The following is a 20761-nucleotide window of genomic DNA, read 5'->3' as shown; positions in this document are numbered from 1 at the left end:
TCTTGTCTAACACTCAGAAATGAGTTGTCTGAGGAGACACATGTGCTGACAAAGCAAGAGGTTTTATTGGGAAAGGGCGCCCAGGCGGAGAGCAGGAGGGAACCCAGGAGAACTGCTCTGCCACGGTGGCTCGCAGTCTCGGGGTTTATGGTGATGGGATCAGTGTCCAGGTTGTCTTTAGCCAATCATTCTGACTCAGAGTCCTTCCTGGTAGTGCCCGCCTTGTTCAGCCAAGATGGATGCCAGTGAGGAGGATTCTGGGAGGTGGTCGGACATGTGGTGTCTCTTTTTGACCTTTCCTGAACTCTCCCAGTTGGTGGTGGCTTATTAATTCCATGGTCCTTACCAGGACCTCCTGTCATAAAACTCATTCTAATGGTTACTGTGATGCCTGGCCAGGGTGGGCAGTTTCAGTCCGTGTGCTTCCCCTAACACTTCCACCACAGAGGCCTGCAGTGTTAAAATAGAGGCCCTTGCATTCACCCGGGTCCTAGAGTGGAGAAGATGTTGGGCAGAGGACTGGCCGACCACAGCAGATAGGAGCAGGAGGGGGTGGTAACACTCGCAGTTATAAGCCAGTAGACGGGGTTGCGTATTACAGTTGGACTATACTGCTTGATTCCATTTGTAATCCCGCCATTCAGAGGTTGACTACTTTTAGATCTTGGTGTGTATCTTAGCAGAGATTCTACATGTGAATGAACATCTTTAGATAAAGTCTTACGAAAAGGGGACAATACGCATCTTGCTTTCGTCGCCTTCTTATTCTCCCTCAGATGTGGTGGGCATTTTGTCGTGTCAAATTCATATCTACATCCTAATTTTTTAGTGTAGCTTCATAGGGTACCACTGCATGGTTATCCCCAAATTTAGTTTACCAATTCCTTTTTGGTGAAGCAGAAGGTTTACTTTTTTATTTTTATAAACTTTATTTATAATGAATGTCTTACGTAAATATTTTTATACACTGGCTCGATAATTTCCTTACATTTAGGCTAAATCCCAAGGAGTGGGGTTGCTGATTCCAAGGAGATTCGCATCCTTCATTTGGATACACAGTGCCAAACCGCACTCCAGGAGGCCTGGCAGTTCACGCCTTGCCAGCTCACTGGTCATCAATAGCAAGCATGATCAGTTTTTCCAGAAGATTTCAGTCTGCAGAGCGCTATTAATTCTCACTTTAGTATCAGCTAAGGTACTGTCTCCCTAACTCAGGCAACTGTTTTGTTCCGCCTGATCACTTCCACCCAGGCAGAAGACCCAGCTGAAACTGTGCCCGTGTGTTCAGATTGCCTCTGAACTCCTCTTCCAGACCCCACTTCTGGGAGATTCATCTCCATCCTCTCTTCTTCTTCCTGCTTTCCTTTGTTTTCCCTGAGGGGATTTTTGAAGCCAGTTTTTCAATTTTTTGTTTTGTTTTGTTTTCTTGGCCCTTGGCATATGGACTCTTAGTTCCCTGACTAGGGATCGAACCTGCACCCCTGTATTGGAAGCGCAGGGTCTTAACCATTGGATCACCAGGAACGTCCCAAAGCCAATTTTAAAAATTATACAAAGAACATTATAGAAACATTAGTCAGACTTTTAAGTGAAAAAAAATGTCTACAATCAGTGGTCCCAGCAAACTCAGCTGTGTCTGTCTTCTCTCCCAGTCCTCATGCAAATGCATGCAAGACTTTTGCCTAATTGTGCTCCTGACACAGACCTAATTTTGCATTCTGCTCCTTTTTCTTCTCAGTCTGTCTTAAGCATTTTTCCATATGGTTACATGGTCATCATCTTACTCATTTTAATTGTTGCACAGTGTTCCAGTAAGTGAATAATTATAGTAAGTATTACCCTAATACATCATTTAAATGGTTCCCCATTTTTCTCTATTACAAATCATATTGTAGTACATGGTTTTATGGATATAGCTTCTTCCTGCATTTGAATTATTTCCTCAGATTAATTCTCAAGAATTGATCTGCTGCTGGGTTGGGTATTAAGAGGCAATCAGAAAACAACTCTTTTCCAAATCCTATTCTATTTACATATGTATGTACATATATACAAATATAGTTTAAAAAATAGTCTAATGTGTCATAATGGTACCTTGTTTCAATTTACATTTTAAAGTTTTCCAGCTGATTGGGTCAAAGGGTATGGATGCTTTAATGATTCTTGGTATGAGTTGTTATATTGTTTTCCAAGGGACGTTTCTTTTTTTTTAGAAATTTTCCTGTTCAAAAAATAATGACGATTTTTTCCAACCATATAGAAGAAAGCAAAACTTCTACTCTCTAGGAATTACCACTACAACATTTGGCCAACCATCCCTCCAGGCATTTCTTGATATACATATCTATGTAGAAATAAAAATAATTTTTCACAAAAGGGATCATACTCATGTGCCAGCTTTGCAACCTGTTTCTTTTACTCAACAATATGTCCTAGGTTTTTCTGGTTGGATCTGCCATAATGTGATAGCATAATGTAGTACAGTAATAGCTGTAAGCCAGGCATGGTGCAAGAATTTTATCTGCATTAATTCATTTAAGCATCACAACAACCCAGTGAGATAAATTTTGTTATTATCATGCCCACTTTACAGATGAGTAGACAGGCTCAGACAAATTGACTGCCCCAGGTCACATCACTAGGAGGCGATAGGCAAGCTGAGTTCACTGAGGCTTCAAAACAGATACTTATATACATAATACACGAATATATTCTAAATATAAAAGGGTAATAATAATAAATGTAAGCATTACCATAGTATAGTCACCTTTATACTCCTACAGAGGTTGATACACGTATCAGATAAGTTTAGGTTCAACTGCACATGACAGAAAATCAAACTAACATAAGCTTAAGCTTGTCTTCGGAGAAGGCGATGGCACCCCACTCCAGTACTCTTGCCTGGAAAGTCCCACAAACGGAGGAGCCTGGTGGGCTGCAGTCCATGGGGTCGCAAAGAGTCAGACACGACTGAGCAACTTCCCCTTCACATTTCGCTTTCATGTGTTGGAGAAGGAAATGGCAACCCACTCCAGTGTTCTTGCCTGGAGAATCCCAGGGAAGGCGGAGCCTGGTGGGCTGCCATTTATGGCGTCACACAGAGTCGGACACGACTGAAGCGACTTAGCAGCAGCAGCAGCAAGCTTGTCTTCTTCTTCCACATAGAAGACGTCTGGACAAAGCATTTCAGGCCTAGCCTAGTGGACCCATGGTTGTTGGTCATGAAGAATCCAGGCTTCTAACTCTATACACTGTATCCTTGTTTCATAGCATCCATCCCTAAGGTCTCCACATGGTCTAATGTGGTCCCTGCAGCTCCACCCATCATGTCCGCATTCCAGGTAGTAAGCATATTGCTGCTTCCTCACCATTCCCCATAATAGAAGGGTTAATTTAAAAAAAGGTGGGGGGTAAAAACAGATATTAAGAGGCAATCAGAAAACAACTCTTTCCAAATCCTATTCTGTTTACATATATATGTACATATATACAAATATAGTTTAAAAAATAGTCTCATGTGTCATATTGGTACCCTGTTTCAATTTACATTTTAAAGTTTTCCAAGCCAGATCAAATGTTCTCCATTCAGTATTTGTTTTTAAACAACTATTTTGGCTATCCTAGGTCTTAGCTGTGGCATGTGACCAGGGATCAGACTTGAGGGCCCTGCATTTGCAGTGCGGAGTCTTAGTCACTGGGCCACCAGAGAAGTCCCTCCATTTAATATTTGTTTACTAACTATTGTGTTCTGTGCACATTTAAGCTCATTGCTTATTTGTATTTAGCCAATTGCTTATTTAGCCTTGATGATGTCCTGATCAAGTTGAATGAAATATTTACACAGATAAATAATTACAAGTATATTAATTCTTTGTCGCATTTGCTGCAAGTATTACTTCCAGCATGTTTTCCTTTTTATCTTGCATAGATTCTACTTTTTGGAAAGTGAGTTTTCTAGAACTTTCAAATGTTTATCTATCAAGTCTATCTTTGCCCTGGGACTTTTTCTGTCAGTTCCAAGCTCCAGAGATATTGTCAACTTTGAAGTTGGCTTTCTCCTCCCAGGAGACCCATCTAAGGTTGAGGGTGTGTCTTCCTGGGACCAAATCTCCACTGTGCCGCTTCTTAGCTGTAAGACTTACCCTCAACTGAGATCGGTTGTCTTGACTGTTTAATGAAGGGATTGAACCAGCCCCAGGCTGTCAAACCTGGCTCTGCATCAGAAATACCAGAGGCTCCACGCACATCCCTAGGCTTCCCTAAGATCTGTAGAATCCAAATCTCTGTATCCAGGGATCTGTATTTTTAAACACTCTCCAGTGAACCTGATGCTCAGACATATTTCAGAAGCTCTGGACTAGCCAGTGTCGGAGGTTGCTCCCTGTGCTGGGCTCTCTGAGTAGTAAGTGAGAGGAGGCCACAGTCCTTGGTCACTGTGTCTGTTGAATCCAGTTAACCCTGCCCCTTTTTCTTGGGTCACAGCCCCCATTTCACATCCAGCCTGAGCAGCAGCCCCTCTTCCTACTTCCTCGGGGGTGGGGGTGAGATTGAGTGGCAGTCCGGCTCCTGGGCTATGGCCTGAGAGGCTGCCACAGCAACGCCTCTGTGAGGGGTCAGTATCATTACTAGCCTTAGTTAAGTCACTCAGTCTGTGAGCTTCCATTTCCTCACCTCGGCAAGCAGGGACCACACCTTAGTCAGGGTTTTAATAGGGTTGGAGATGATGGATGGATGGATGGATGGATGGATGGAAAGAGCCTAGTGCAGTTCCTGGCACAAAATGCACATTTGCCAAATGTGATAGTTATTACTATTAGGGTTTTCATTGTGATTTACAGGGCCTTGGGCATGCTGGCCCTAGGCAAAGAGGTTCCAAGCAAGAATTCCTGATTCCTGACAAGACAGAAGGAACACCTGTCATTTCTTTGTGATGCTGAAACTTGTCAGTAGGTAGCCCTGGGTTTCTGGAAAATCCCCTCTCGCCCAGTGTAGAACTTGCTACCTTTCAGGTGGATGTGGGCCACGGGGCAAACTGACCGCCTCCAGGCAGTGTCACCCGAGCAGAAGGTCCCTCATTTGGTGACTCCTCAGAGCAGTGCTCCTTGCCCCCGCCCCCAGCAGGTCAGTCAGGAATGGCCCCATTCCTCAGGTGGCTACCTATGCAGGCGGGGCTGCCCCTACTTGCCTCCCAGGCTCTGACACCTGGGAGACACTTCCACCGGAGCACACCTTTCCTTTGCCCCTGCCTCTGGATTAGGTCGTTCCTGGTGCCCACTGCTCACCCCTCCGAGACCTTGGGTCTCCTTGCCTCCATTCCTGCTGTCCCTGACTCAGCATGGGACTTCCCCCTGCCCTTGAACCTGACCACTTACACAGGCCTCACTTTCTTGGCTGACCTTTCTTACTTTGATTAGGACCAAAGTGAGGGGCAAGATCCCCTGTCTGAGGCCTTGGCAGCCCTGATGGAGGGCAAGGTGGGCAGGACCTGGGCTCACAGAGGCTGCTTCACAGCACTGGGGACGCTGCTGTGGACATGCCCCGCCTGAGGACCCCTCCCCTAGCACTTACCCTTCAGATTAATTCATGAACAATGAAAGATGAACTATGAAAACTGTCAGCCTAATCTTGAACCAGTCTTGATGGACCAAGAATAATTTAAGGATCCTCTTCCTCAAACTGAGATTGAGCAGAGCAGCGGTGAGGTCTTCCCGCTTGGGGACCCAGAGCATGAATGCATGTGTTCAGCTCTGCCGCCTGTTAGCTGCTGATCTCAGGCAGTGCTTCCCTCTTCTGTACCCTAATTTCTTCATCTGTAAAATGGGGGTGCTAAAGATATTCTCTACCTCACTTGGTTTTTGTAAACTTTCAAGAAGTTAGGAACACATAGCTGAAACAAACCAAAGAAAAGATATAAATTGGATTTCATCAAAATTTAAAAATTTTGTGTGTCAAAGGACACGACCAAGAAAGTAAAAAGGGACTCCCCTGGTGGTCCGGTGGCTAAGGCTCTGAGCTCCTAAAGCAAGGAGCCTGGGTTTGATCCCTGGTCACGGAACTAGATCCCACATGCTACAACAAAGAGTTCGCATGCCACAACTGAAGATCCCGCGTGCAACAATCAAGACCAAAGATCCTGTGTGCTACAACTAAGACTTAATAAATAAGCATAAATTTTTAAAAGAAAGTGAAAAGAAAACCTACAGAATGGGAGAAAATATCTGCAAATCATATATCTGAAAAGAGTCTAATATCCAGGATATATCAAGAAGTCCTACAACTCAACAACCAAAAGACAACCCAAAAAAGTGGATAGAGGGGACTTCCCTGGTTGTCCAGTGGTTACGAGTCCATCTTCCAATGCAGGGAACACAGGATCGATCCCTGATCAGGGAGCTAAGATTGCCACGTGTCATGGGGCAACTGAACCCCCTGAGCAACTAGAGAAAGCCTACATGCTGCAATAAACAAACAGCATAGCCTACCCACCCCCAAAATGGGCAAAGGATGTAAATAGACATTTCTCCAAAGGAGATATACAAATGGACAATAAGCACATTAAAAGCTGCTCAGTGTTATCAGCAATTAGGGGTATACAAATCGAAACCATAATGAGATACCACTTCACATTCACTAAAGTAGTTACAATTTTAGAAAAGGAAAATGTTGGCAAGTATATGGAAAAACTAGAACCCTCACACACTGCTGGTGGGAATGCAAAATCATGCAGCTGCTGTGAAAAACAGTCTGGCAGTTACTCAAAAAGTTAAATATAGAGTTACTATGTGACCCAACAATTCCACTTCCAGGTATATATCCCAGAGAGTTGGAAACATATGTCCACACAAACACATATACGCAAATAAATGTTCATAGCAATGTTATTCACAATAGCCACAAAGTAGAAACAATTCAAATGCTCACCAGCTGATAAATGGATCAATAAAGCTTGGTATATAACTACAGTGAAATGTTATGTACCAATGAAAAGAGATGAAATATTGACATGTGCTATGTGGATTTAACCTTGAAAATATGCTGCGTGAAAGAAGCCAGACACAAAAGGCCACATACTGTATGATTTAAGCCAATTTTTTCACTCTCCTCTTTCACCTTCATCAAGAGCCTCTTCAGTTTTCCTCTTCACTTTCTGCCATTAGGGTGATATCATCTGCATATCTGAGGTTGTTGATATTTGTCTCAGCAATCTTGATTTCAGCTTGTGCTTCAAACAGTCCAGCATTTTGTATGACGTACTCTGCACAGAAGTTAAATAACCAGGGTGACAATATATGGCCTTGACATACTCCTTTCCCAATTTGGAACCAGTCTGTTGTCCCATGTCCAGTTTGTTGCTTCTTGATAGGCATACAGGTCTTTGAAGAGGCAGGTAAGATGGTCTCACATTCCCATCTCTTATTTCCAGAGTTTGTTGTGATCCACACAGTCAAAGGCTTTAGCATAGTCAATGAAGCAGAAGTGGATGTTTTTCTGAAATTCCCTTGCTTTCTCTATGATCCAACAGATGTTAGCAAGTTGATCTCTGGCTCCTCTGCCTTTTCTAATTCCAGCTTGTGTACATCTGGAAGTTCTCAGTTCCCATACGGTTGAAGTTTAGCTTGAAGGATTTTGAGCATTACCTTGCTAGCATGTGAAATGGATCACAATTGTACACTAGTTTGAACACTCTTTGGCATTGCCCTTCTTTGGGACTGGAATGAAAACTGACCTTTTCCAGTCCTATGGCTACTGCTGAGTTTTCCAAATTTGCTGACATATTGAGTGCAGCACTTTAACAGCATCATCTTTTAGGATTTGAAATAGCTCAGCTGGAATTCCACCACCTCCACTAGCTTTGTTTGTGGTGATGCAAGTGATGCATCCTTGACGTCACACTCCAGGTTGTCTGGCTCTAGATGAGTGACCGTACTATCATGGTTATCCAGTTCATTAAGACCTTTTTTGTACAGTTTTTCTGTGTATTCTTGCCACCTCTTCTTAATCTCTGCTTCTGTTAGGTCTTTGCCGTTTCTGTCCTTTTTGTGCCCACTTTTGCATGAAATATTCCCTTCGTATCTCCAATTTTCTGAAGAGATCTCTAGTCTGTCCCATTCTATTGTTTTCCTCTGTTAATGCAAATTGATTATCTTATAGTTCTGGAGGTCAGAAGTCTGAAATGGCTAAAATTAGATGTGAGCAGAGCTGTGTTCTTCTAGGACAGAATCTGTTCTTTGTCCTTTCCAGATCCAAAAGATGGTGCCTTCCTTGGCTTGTGGCCATGTCACTCTGACCTCTCCTTTCATCTTCACATCTCCTTCTCTGACTCTGACCCTCCTGCCTGCCTCTTCTTACAAGGACTCTTGTGATTCCATTGGGCCTATCTGGATAATTCATGAAAATCTCCCCATCTCAAAATCCTTACTCACATCTGCAAAGTCCTTTTTGTCTTGTAAGATAACAAATTCAGAGCTTCCAGCAAAGATATGTGGACATCTTTGGGGAGCCATTATCCTGCTTACCGCACTAAGAGAGAAATTATCTAGTGGATTTGAGTGTTCTGGGCCTTAACTTGAATCCCTTTCATCTGTATCATTTTCAGGGTACTTACACACTTGTTTTTTCTCTTGCATTGATCCTGGGAAGTCGATGATGGCATTATTGAGCCCCTTCTGTTAGACAGTAGACGAGACTCAGAGGGGAGGCACAGTGCCTTGGTCGCACAGTTAGAAAGGAACTCAGGACTGTTAATTCAGCATTCTCCCACATCATCTGCCGCCACCCCAGTTCTAGGCCATGTGCCCCTGGAATGGTGTCCTCACTGATGGAATGGGGGCAATTCCACAACTACCCCCACAATATAGGTGAGTCAGTTCCCTGGGCCCAGATCCTGCCCTCAGCAAGCAGCCTTCTCCTGATCGGACAAGGAGAAAGGAGGGGAGCTCAGACAGAGAACCTTCCTTTTGGGAGACAGCCTCGGTCCAGAGCCCAGAACTTGATATCCATCCATCTTGGACACGCCCTCAACAGCAGTCCAGGCAGATGGTCCCAGGGTTTTTGCCCTGGGATTTCCACACCAGGAGGGAGCTCTGGTTCTCAGGCACATTGTGCTGCAAACCTCCCAGGGATGTGTCCTTGTGGTTTACAGTTTTGCCTTTGAGTGCTGTTGTCCCAGAGAAGCCGGGTTCCAGCCCCACAGGTATTAGAAGGCAGCTACCATGAACCCATTGATGTTTCCCCAGGCTTCCCCTACCCCTATCCTCTGTTGACATACCAGACACCACTCCAGGAACTGGGATACATCCCTGAATCTGCGAGGTGAAGGTGCTGCTCCCTTGGACCTCATACTTGAGTGGGAGCAGACAGAGACCATACAGAAGTTGGGATAAAGATTCTAGGAGCAAAATGGGGTGAGACATTAGAGGATGAGACTGAGATCCATACTGTGAGACTGGTATTGTCCCACCCTAAAGGGGAGAGGGACAGCCTAGGATGGAGCAATGTTGAGATGTAAACCCATGTTTTACTCTAAATTCCTGTTCTACGTGGACTGCAAAACATTTGCCCTGTGTCCTTCCCCAGAAGGGAGGAAGAGCAATTGAGCCTGAGGTGGTGCCCAGAGTCTAAGCATCATTCCTGAGGTTGAAGTCAGTTCATTCTGGGAAGTGTCCAGCTATGGCCTAACTTCAGGGCCAAAGAGTATTTAATATTCCTACTGCGTGTTATCTGAGCAAGTTTCTATTAAGTAGGGGAGTGGTGTGATATGTCATTTAAGGAGTCAGCCAGATTTCAAGGAGAATAAGGCTGATGTGGAGAGTGAGCCAGGTGTGTGAGGGGATGGCCAGATGTAAGAAGGAGGGCAATGCAGATGATGGGCTTCCTGTGTGGCTCAGTGGTAAAGAATCTGCCTGCCAAGCAGGAGATGTGGGTTCGATCCCTGGGTTGGGAAGATCTCTCTCCAGTCTTCTTGCTTGGGAAATCCCATGGACAGAGGAGTCTGGCGGGCTACAGCCCATGGGGTTGCAAAAAGTCAGACACAACTTAGCAACTAAATAATAACAACAATGATAAGGGAAAGGGCCAGGCCTGTATGCGGAAGTAAGACAAGTATTAGGATGGACTAGTAGGAAGGAGCCAGACCTGAAGGGGTTGACCTAGATGCGAGGGGCTTCAGACAGACCCCTGCAGCCTCAGGCTTTGGGGGATGGTCCCTAGAAAGGGATGATGCAACCTGTGGAGGAAACACACTATTATTTAGGAAAGCTGTTTAGCCTCTGCAAAGAGTAGCTGAGGACAGGCCTGGTACCTGGCTTCAAGGAAATAAACAGCTGTGAGGTGATAATTGACGTCATATCCTCTATCGACCCAGCCACCTCATCCTCCCCAGGCTTGAGGAGGTTGCTCAGAGTTGCCATGCTAGGAGGAGACTGCAGTGGCTAAAATGACATTGTCCCCTGAAGACTGTTTTATCCCCTCGGGATTGGGTCCTGCTGGGTCTTCCCGTGGAATTCCTGCCCCCCGACCTGCCTGTTGAACTTTTCTTTAGCAGCCCTTCTCAAACGCTACCCCCCTAAAAAGGCTCTCCTAACATTTATATCCTGCCTTTCCCAAGTTGTGATTAATCCTTAGCCCATGAGTACGTACATTAGAGTTGGAAATCCACTTTCAGATGACCCAACTCTGTTTCTAAGGCACCCTGAACTCAGCCCACCCCACACCAGGGCCATGTGAATGAACTTTAGAGAATCTCTAGAACTGAGTGCAAAAATCATGTGCAAAACCAAGTGTGCAGATGAATGAATAAACAACATGGGTATATCTATACAATGAAATATTATCCAAATACAAAATGGAATGAATTGCCACGACATTGATGGAACTTTAAAAACATTATACCTAGTAAAAATAGGCAGACAGGAAAGGCCAAATATTGTACCATTCCATTAATAAGAAATATCTAGAATAGGCAAATAAAAAAGACAGAAAGTAAATTAGTGGTTGCCAGTGGGTGGGGAATGGGGAGGAATGGGAAGTGACTGGATAGAGTTTCTTTGGGGATGAGGGGAAAGTTCTGGAACTAGAAAATGGTGATGATTGCACGACATTGTGAATATACTAAGTGCCACTGAACTGTGTTCATTAACATGGTAGATTTTATATACATGTATTTTACCACAATTTTAAAAAATCAAATGTACATTTCTTGGAGAGAAGGTTCCCAACTTTGATCAGATTCTTTGAAGTTTAAGCAGCTCACATCTGGCCTGATGACTTCATGATGAGGATGGTGCTATGCAGGCACAGAGTGGGGAGGCACCTGCCCAGTGTCACTCATGGGCTGGGGGCAGAGCCCTGCCAGGCTGTGTACCTGCCTGACCATGTCCCGTCTTCTCCTGTCCTTCAATCTACACTATACTCTCCCTGAACAGCTCCCAGGCTTCTGTCCCACTCCCAGGCAGGCTATCCACAAGCTGTGTAACTTCCCAAAGTCCCAAGACCATCCAGAAGCTAAGCACATGAGTTTCACAAGTGCTTGTGTTGTGGACCCTGAGCTCCTAAGAACAGGAGTATGTACTTTCCTTCATATCTCAGAGTTCCAGTGGTACCCGTGGATGTGAGCTCGTCCTATCTCCCTCCAATAAAGAGCTTGCTGTTCTCCTGCAAGGAAGGCGGTTAGCCGACAACCTCTGAATGAACATTCTTTTCTCAGATGTCCACACTGGGTTGGCCAAGACTTTGACAGATCTGCAACACAGCCTGAGGCTCTCCCAGCCTGGTCCTGCTTCCTCCCCTACCCTCTTCACAATAAACCTCTTGCACTCCTATCTCCATCTGTGTGTGTTTCCTGGAAGACCCAGATGACACAGTCCCCAGCTGGGAGTATCATACTGCTGCTGCTGCTGCTAAGTCGCTTCAGTCGTGTCCGACTCTGTGCGACCCCAGAGACGGCAGCCCACCAGGCTCCCCCGTCCCTGGGATTCTCCAGGCAAGAACACTGGAGTGGGTTGCCATTTCCTTCTCCGATGCATGAAAGTGAAAGTGAAGTCGCTCAGTCGTGTCCAACCCTCAGCGACCCCATGGACTTCAGCCTTCCAGGCTCCTCCGTCCATGGGATTTTCCAGGCAAGAGTACTGAAGTGGGGTGCCATTGCCTTAAGCATTCAGTAAATGTTCATAAAGTAAACTGAACTGGGGACTCCCTGGAGGTTGGAAGAAGGTTTGTGCCGAGGCCTCAGAGAACCGGAGAGGAAGAGCTGCCCATGGAGGACGCGTCAGTCATAAGCAGAGTAAGGTCTAGAGGGGCATGGAGAAGAAGTCATGCCCCTGGAAGAGTCCCATTAGTGAAGAACACATAGGGAGCCCAGGGATTGACCAGACCTACTGGCATTCTTCCTAGCTCTTCCTCTGCTGGGGCAGAGTGTAGCAAAGCTCAGAAATGTCCAGAGCCTTAGCCTTGGGAGAACCAGGTTTGAATTGTGCTTCTGGTTGGTCCAGTGATTTTATATTCTCTTCTTTGGTGGATCTCAGTTTTTCCATCTGTAAAATGGGGATAGAGAGAGCATCTCACCAGCCCCAGAATGATTTTGAGAGTTGACTGAGACATCCCTACAGTTTATGGAGGGTACTGTGTAGCGCAGTTTAAATGCACACTGTCAGTTAATCCTTACTGTATAGGAGATATTATGACTTCCATCTTACTTGAGAAAACTGTGGCTCACAGAGGTCAGGGACTGGCCTAAGATCACATAGCTAATAAACAAGGAGAGCTGAGATTGGAATCCGGTTCTGTCCTGCTGTAGAGCCCCTTCATTATTCCACAGTTTCTGAGCCACTCCTGCTGCTGCTGCTGCTGCGAAGTCAAGTCAGTCGTGTCCGTCTCTGTGACCCCATTAGATGGTAGCCTACCAGGCTCCCCCGTCCCTGGGATTCTCCAGGCAAGAACACCGGAGTGAGTAGCCGATACTGTGTGCTAAACTTTAAGTTAGGATGGGGACAAAGGACAAGCCAGCCCCACTCTCGCTGCGTTTATGTTCTTACAGACAGCAGCCAGCCACTTAAACACAGTAATTCCAGAATGCATTAGGGGAAAAAAATATACTTGGTGCATTTATATAACTGAGACAACAGAAAGGGCTACTTTAAATTGGGAGTAGGGGTGGGTCAAGGGCAGCATCTCCAGGCACAGAAACACTGCGAGAAAGCCCCAAGTCCTCAAAACTGCGTAAAAACTTGACTTGTCTGGTAAGTGGTGGGCGGGGAAGGCCACCAGGCGCAAGTAAGAGGACAGGCAGGGGCCACTGGACTACTGAAGTCCACGGGAAGCCATCGGGAGTTTTCAGCACGGAGCGAAAGGTTCATCGATCCCGCTGCGATAGTGCGGCGGGGTGAGAGACAGCGGGAGCGCGGAGGGAGCCGGGCTGCAGCCGCGGCGGGCGTCTAGAGGGGCGGCGGGAAAGGGCGGGGAGGGGCGTGGTGCAGTTACTTACCGCCTCCTCCGTTTCCTCCCCCCGCCCCCTCCCCACCCTCCCTCCCGGCCTGGCTCCGCCCCGCCCGTCTGGCTAGTGACGTCTCGGCGCTCGCCGGCGTCGCCTGTGACGTCACGGTCCGGGTTTTGGGCATTCTCCGGGTGGGCACACAAGGCGCTGGCCGGCGGCGGGCGTATAGGTTCGGCACCATGAAAAAGGTGGCTTCCAAGCAGTCTCCGCCCAAGTTGTTCGGTGGGTGAGCGCCCTCGTGCGGGGCGCTGGTTGCTATGGACGCCCCGGCTGCTGCCGGCGGGCGGGTGGGCGCGCGCAGGGTCGCGGGGGCTGCCGTACAACCTTACTTTTCCTGGTCCCCGCGGCTCTGGGCCTCGCTCTCCGCCGTCCGGGCGGCACCATGAAGTCTTTAAAGAAGGAGTCCCGCCTTAGAATACCTACAAACAGATTCTTGGAGGCCCCAGAGAGCGTGAAAGGTTGGCGCTGGCTGCCTTGGGAGCTCAGGAAAGCCCTTACAGGGGCAGGGGTTCTTGGGATTCACGACACGGGGCCTGGAGTATGGGGGTGACCCCAGGATGGAGGTAAAGATCATGCCGGCAGGGGGTACGGGGACGGCGTGCCCCATACCTTTGATGGGGCCCTGGGGATGGTGTACAAGGCAGAGAACCTCAGGGAAGGGAGATACAGGGCACGGGGCCTTGAAGATGGGGACAAAGGAAGCAGTACTGACAGAGGTCTCAGGGATCAGTTGTCCGGGAAATGACTTTGGGAAGGAAGACATAGAAGACTTTGAACAGTATCTTAGGTTGGGACCTTTGCCTTAGGTGGGATGCAGAAGATCCAGGAAAGAGTTTAAGAGTAGAAGGGCCAGGACATAGGGTCCTTGGGAAAAGAAACTCAGGGCAGAATGCAAGAAACATGTTGAGGTGGTGAAACCAACAACCTTCGTGGGATTCTCTGGGAGGTGTCACCTAAGAGCCTTACTGGAAACCAGAAGAAATGCTTAACTTGGCCAGTTTTGTTTTTGACTACCTTTCCCACCATGTGACCTTTCTAGCCACATTGTTTAACACCTGTTCCACTTGTTTGTGGAGAAGGAAATGGCAACCCACTCCAGTATTCTTGCCTGGAAAATCCCACGGGCAGAGGAGCCTGGAAGGCTATAGTCCATGGGGTTGCAAGTCGGACTTAGAGACGAAGCCAACCATTTGTTTAACCTGAAGACGTCACTGGACATGCCTGCTTCCTGGTCTCTGTGGCTTCCTCTGGTTGCAAGTGGGAGGACCCCTGGGTGCCTTGATAGCAGGCTGACTGCCATGGACATGTTCCCATTTACAACCCACTTCCTCTTCAGTCTTTTTTGCTGTTTGCATTTATCCAGGGTCTGCTGGGTGTGGGCACTGTGCTGTGCAACAAGACTACTGGTAGTAACTGTGGGACCCCAGACCTCAGGAAACCGAGGTGGAGAAACCAGTCAAGTATAAAGGTTGTAATATGAGTGCCCATAGGTATTATGAGGGATCAGAGCACCTGACCCAGGCCTTGTTGTTCAGTTGCTCGGTCATTTCTGACTCTTGGTGACCCCATGGACTGCAACATTCCAGGCTTCCCATCCTTCACTATCTCCTGGAGTTTGTTCACACTCATGTCCATTGAGTTGGTGATGCCATCCAAGCATCTCAACTTCTGTTGCCCCCTTTTCCTCCTGCCCTCTCAGTCTTTCCCAGCATCAGGGTCTTTTCCAGTGAGTCGGCTTTTCGCATCAGGTGGCTAAAGTAATGGAGTTTCAGCTTCAGCATCAGTCCTTCCAGTGAATATTCAGGGTTTATTTCCTTTAGGATTGACTGATTTGATCTCCTTGCAGTCCAGGGGACTCTCAAGTCTTCAAGTCAGTCACTGTTTCCATTTTTTTCCCCATCTATTTGCCATGAAGTGATGGGACCAGATGCCATGATCTTAGTTTTTTGAATGTTGAGTTTTAAGCCAGCTCTTTCACTCTCCTCTTTCACCTTCATCAAGAGGCTCTTTAGCCATTAGGGTGGTATCATCTACATATCTGAGGTTCTTGATATTTTGCCTCACAATCTTGATTCCAGCTTCATCCAGCCCGGCATTTCACACGATGTACTCTGCATATAAGAATTAGAGGGGAACGTTTTCTGAAAAGATGATGTTTATCTTGACAATTACTAGTCATAAATCATGATATACAAGGTCAGTGTGAAGAGGGGGCAGGCCTGGAGTCAGTAGGATTCCCTGGGAGGCCTGGAAAGAATGGCTTTCTTTAATGCTTTTTTATAGTATAGAAGTCCACTCTAGGCTATACTGAGATGCTCTTTCATAATAGCACGTTTTAACAGGAGAGAAAGAGAAAAATAGCTGGTCTTCTTTCCCAAGGGCAGTCAAGGGCTCTCCTAGTTAGTGCCTCCTGCTTACCTAGTTTCTGGAGAGCATATCAGATTTGAACTTTCTACTGTAAACAAATCAAGGAAAGATTTTGTTCACTGCATATTTATTTTTAATAAGAGGAAATTTAGTTTGTTTAACAGTGTTTGAACCTACTGTATAGCCCAAGGAACTATACTCAATATTTTATAATATGCTATAAGGGAAAAGAATCTGAAAAAAAATAGATTATATATATGGGGGTGTGTGTGCATATAACTGAACACTATGTGGTACACCTGAAGCTAACACCACATTGTAAATCAACTATATTGCAATAAAAAATTTTTAATTAAGAAACATAATTTTAAAAAATAGACCTTGATTTCAGTTCAGTTCAGTTCAGTTGCTCAGTTGTGTCCGACTCTTTGCGTGTGACCCCATGAACTGCATGCAGCACGCCAGGCCTCCCTGTCCAGCACCAACTCCCCGAGTTCACCCAAACTCATGTCCATCGAGTCAGTGATGCCATCCAGCCATCTCATCCTCTGTCGTCCCCTCCTTCTCCTGCCCTCAATCCCTCCCAGCATCAGAGTCTTTTCCAGTGAGTCACCTCTTCGCATGAGGTGGCCAAAGTATTGGAGTTTCAGATTTAGCGTCAGTCCTTCCAAAGAACACCCAGGACTGATCTCCTTTAGAGTGGACTGGTTGGATCTCCTTGCAGTCCAAGGGACTCTCAAGAGTCTTCTCCAACACCACAGTTCAAAAGCTTCAATTCCTCGGTGCTCAGCTTTCTTCACAGTCCAACTTTCACATCCATACATGACCACTGGAGAAACCATAGTCTTGACTAGACGGACCTTTGTTGGCAAAGTAATGTCTCTGTTTTTGAATATGCTATCTAGGTTGGTCATAACTTTCCTTCCAAGGAGTGTCTTTTAATTTCATGGCTGCAGTCACCATCTGCAGTGATTGTGGAGCCCAAAAAAATAAAGTCTGATACTGTTTCCACTGTTTCCCCATCTATTTGCCCTGAAGTGATGGGACCAGATGCCATGATCTTAGTTTTCTGAATGTTGAGCTTTAAGCCAATTTTTTCACTCTCCTCTTTCACTTTCATCAAGAGGCTTTTTAGTTCCTCTTCACTTTCTGCCATAAGGGTGGTGTCATCTGCATATCTGAGGTTATTGATATTTCTCCCAGCAATCTTGATTCCAGCTTGTGCTTCATCCAGCCCAGCGTTTCTCATGATGTACTCTGCATATAAGTTAAATAAGCAGGGTGACAATATACAGCCTTGATATGCTCCTTTTCCTATTTGGAACCAGTCTGTTGTTCCATGTCCAGTTCTAACTGTTGCTTCCTGACCTGCATATAGGTTTCTCAAGAGGCAGATCAGGTGGTCTGGTATTCCCATCTCTTTCAGAATTTTCCACAGTTTATTGTGATCCACACAGTCAAAGGCTTTGGCATAGTCAATAAAGCAGAAATAGATGTTTTTCTGGAACTCTCGCTTTTTCCATGATCCAGCAGATGTTGACAATTTGATCTCTGGTTCCTCTGCCTTTTCTAAAACCAGCTTGAACATCTGGAAGTTCAAGGTTCACGTATTGCTGAAGCCTGGCTTGGAGAATTTTGAGCATTACTTTACTAGCATGTGAGATGAGTGCAATTGTGTGGTAGTTTGAGCATTCTTTGGGACTGGAATGAAAACTGACCTTTTCCAGTCCTGTGGCCAGACCTTGATTTAAGAACATGCATTAAGGTGAGGAAAGAAAAAAAGCATGTAAGGTAACTTTTTCCTTCTATATACCTGAGGGAAAGCCTCTAATGTAGTTGGGCCATACTCCCTCCTACCCCTTCCAATATAATAAAGTTAATCACCAACTGCAATCTTTGGTTATGTTTCCCCACAATCTCTGAATTATAGCAAAAAGGCAAGCAAAACCTGTTTAGGGACCTGAGCCCTTTTGACTTCTAGGTTTCTCCTTGCTCTTGTTGCTAGGAAACTGGGAAATCTCCCAGACTCCCAGATGCCTCTCCACCATCAATTAAAGCTCAGCCTGGTACGGATAGCCCCTCCCTTGGTTCCTCCAGTGCAACCGTGAGGTCAGAATTTCCCAAAGACCTGAATCAACACTAATACAGAATAGCATTTAGATGAAACAGGAAGCAGAAAAACTGAGAGTCCAGGTTTCTTTTCCCTCCATAGCTCCCTCCTTCCCCTCTCCCAGCCTTGTACCTCCTACCCACCTGAGAACCTTGCTTCCCTCTGCCTGGGCTAGCTCCCGCCGAGGAGGTGTCACCTGACTTCCCTGTACAAGGGGGCTGGTCTCTAACCCTCTCACAGCTGTCAGGACACGGGTGAAGTGCCAGCTGTGTGTTTTATCAGAAGCCCCCAATCAGCTTGGGTTTCTGGACCAAAGAACTGGAAACAGCTGGGCCTCCACAGGTTCAGTAGGAGACATACTTCAACCCCGTGGAAACCTCATTTCAGGTCCTGACATGACCCGCACAGGACTGCCCTTCCTGCCTGGTCTCTGTGCCTTGTCTCTGCGTCTCCTGTCTTCCTGGCTAACCCTCACCGAATGAGTCTCTGAAGTGCTGCTCTCATCAACTCGCTCTTCCAAACCAAACCTCCTCCTTGCTGACAGAGAACGGTCAGATGCTTCAGACTTAGTTTACAGAGGCGTGCTGCCCTGGTGTCCCTTTTATCCCCAAGGTCACCCGCACCCCATCCCCAGGCCTTCTATGTCACCATGCCTCACATATGCCACCCTCAGCCCCCCTCCACCTTTGCTCTTAAGCAGAAATAGCTCTGCTGCTCTGCGTCTGCAAAGACTTCTGATCCTTCAAGGTCTAACTTAACCTGTGAAGCTGCCTCTGACCCCTGTAGCTGCTCTTCTGAAACTTTCCTTAGAGTCCTAACTTTACCCTCTACATCCACCTGTTCCTTCTTGGCTGCGTAACCAAAGCTATTGTTTGTCTCACCAATTTAGGCTCTTGCATTGTGATTGTCTGCTGCTGCTTCCAGCTTCTCAAGAGAAGGAGCCATATCTTGACCATTTAATACCATCTTCTCTGTAATTTATAGTACATAGAAGGTACTTGGTATATATGCATATTCTCTAGGGTGAATTGAAGTTTAAAATGTATACATGTAAATGTATATTTCTATGAATATTAACTAGAACACACCATTCCCTGACTGCAGTAGCGCAGCATATACTGTACTTCAAAAGTCTTTAGAAATGTTGAAAGTTTATAAATTGGTACATGGTAGTTATAAACCCATCAGTAAAAAAAAAGACGCTTATTCTTTGGAAGGAAAGTTATGACCAACCTAGAGAGCATATTAAAAAGCAGAGACATTACTTTGCCAACAAAGGTCCGTCTAGTCAAGGCTATGGTTTTTCCAGTGTATGGATGTGACAGTTGGACTATAAAGAAAGCTGAGCGCCGAAGAACTGATGCTTTTGAACTGTGGTGTTGGAGAAGACTCTTGAGAGTCCCTTGGACTGCAAGGAGATCCAACCAGTCCATCCTAAAGGAGATTAGTCCTGAGTGTTCATTGGAAGGACTAATGTTGAAGCTAAAACTTCAATACTTTGGCCACCTGATGCGAAGAGTTGACTCATTGGAAAAGACCCTGATGCTGGGAAAGATTGAGGGCAGGAGGAGAAAGGGATGACAGAGGATGAGATGGCTGGATGGCATCACCGACTCAATGGAGATGGGTTTGGGTGGACTTCGGGAGTTGGTGATGGACAGGGAGGCCTGGCATGCTGTGCATGCCAGGGGTTGCAAAGAGTTTGACACGACTGAGAAACTGAACTGAACTGAACAATAAGAAAAACACCTATCTGGAGACGCTTAATCTCTTGAGAAGATGTAGAACTAGCCGGAGTGATAGAGGAAGCAAATTTTCTGGAGAATATAAATAATACCAAAATATCTAGAAAAGCAGATCTCATGCTGGTACCAATTCTCTTGGGCTCTCACCAATGCTTTGTGCAGAAGGGAGAGGTGAAGGAGAGATGGCACACTCCAGGCCTTCCCTCCACAGAGGAAGGAGCTCCACATCTGCCGGGGGCGGGACCAGAACCTGCGGCCAAGCCGCTCAGCCCCTGTGTGTCTGCGTGCAGGTCCATGTGGCTTGGCTGGTGGGTGCTCCTGAGTTTCTACTGACCCCGTTGCTGCAGAGATGGACTCTGGCCAATATGCAAAGTTCAGAGTTATTAGTATATTTCAATTGATTCTGGCTTGGGTTTTTATGGTGGCTGAGTATGTGGGCATTTTCTAAAAGCTAGTTTGATTCTGGTAACCAAAACACCTACCTTGATGTTTTAATGACACTGCTTCTTAAAAATTCAAATACTGTGAGAAACAGTGGACAAAACCAGGTTGTGTTTTAAAGTCCTTAAAGGCAGTGCTTTAGGTTTTTCTCTTGATTGTAGGGCCTTATTTCAAAACTTTCTGAACCAGAGGGCAGCACACAAGAGGATACCAGCCAGAAAAAAGTTAAAACATTTGAAACTGTTAAGCCACCTCTGTAGAAGGAAAGCAGGGAGTGTGTCCTCACTGAGGAGTAACTTGCTTCTGTGCCACGCGTTCTCAGTCCTGTGCTCTGGCGCATGAGAGATACAGGCTCAGATCACTCCACTTTCTTCCTGGGCCGTGAACTGTATCCTAATCACTTCACCTCTGCAGTAGACTCCTGAGTGATCTTGTGCTCATTCTTGTACCCACTAATCCATTCCTTGCCAGCCTGTGGCCCACAGGGTACAAACTGAAGCCCTTTGCGTGGCTCACTAAGTTCTTTGTGATATGGCTCCTACTTTTCTGTCCCAGTACTGCTTCCTACTTCCCACCTCACTGCACTCTAGCTATTTAAAAACACATGCT

At 46.2% G+C, this 20761-nt stretch overlaps 1 protein-coding gene across 5 annotated transcripts in view; it reads left to right on the top strand.

Annotated features, from left to right (window-relative positions):
• The first annotated feature begins 13597 nt into the window (after nucleotides 1-13597).
• The window catches only part of MYCBPAP (MYCBP associated protein), a 22837-nt gene continuing 15673 nt past the window's right edge, over nucleotides 13598-20761 (top strand). For 4 of the 5 annotated variants that reach the window (XM_027517414.1, XM_027517413.1, XM_027517410.1 and 1 more), the window contains exon 1: nucleotides 13598-13711. In XM_027517414.1, the coding sequence (XP_027373215.1) occupies nucleotides 13669-13711 (43 nt within the window). In that variant the 5' untranslated portion in view covers nucleotides 13598-13668. Of the gene's footprint in view, nucleotides 13712-13764; nucleotides 13948-20761 lie in introns of those variants that run through there. The other variant, XM_027517415.1, reaches the window with a different exon arrangement.

Source organism: Bos indicus x Bos taurus, chromosome 19 (assembly GCF_003369695.1).
Source record: "Bos indicus x Bos taurus breed Angus x Brahman F1 hybrid chromosome 19, Bos_hybrid_MaternalHap_v2.0, whole genome shotgun sequence".
In the NCBI taxonomy this organism is placed as follows: domain Eukaryota; kingdom Metazoa; phylum Chordata; class Mammalia; order Artiodactyla; family Bovidae; genus Bos; species Bos indicus x Bos taurus.
The sequence above is the reverse complement of the archived record's forward strand: the minus strand, read 5'-3'. Positions and strand labels throughout refer to the sequence as shown.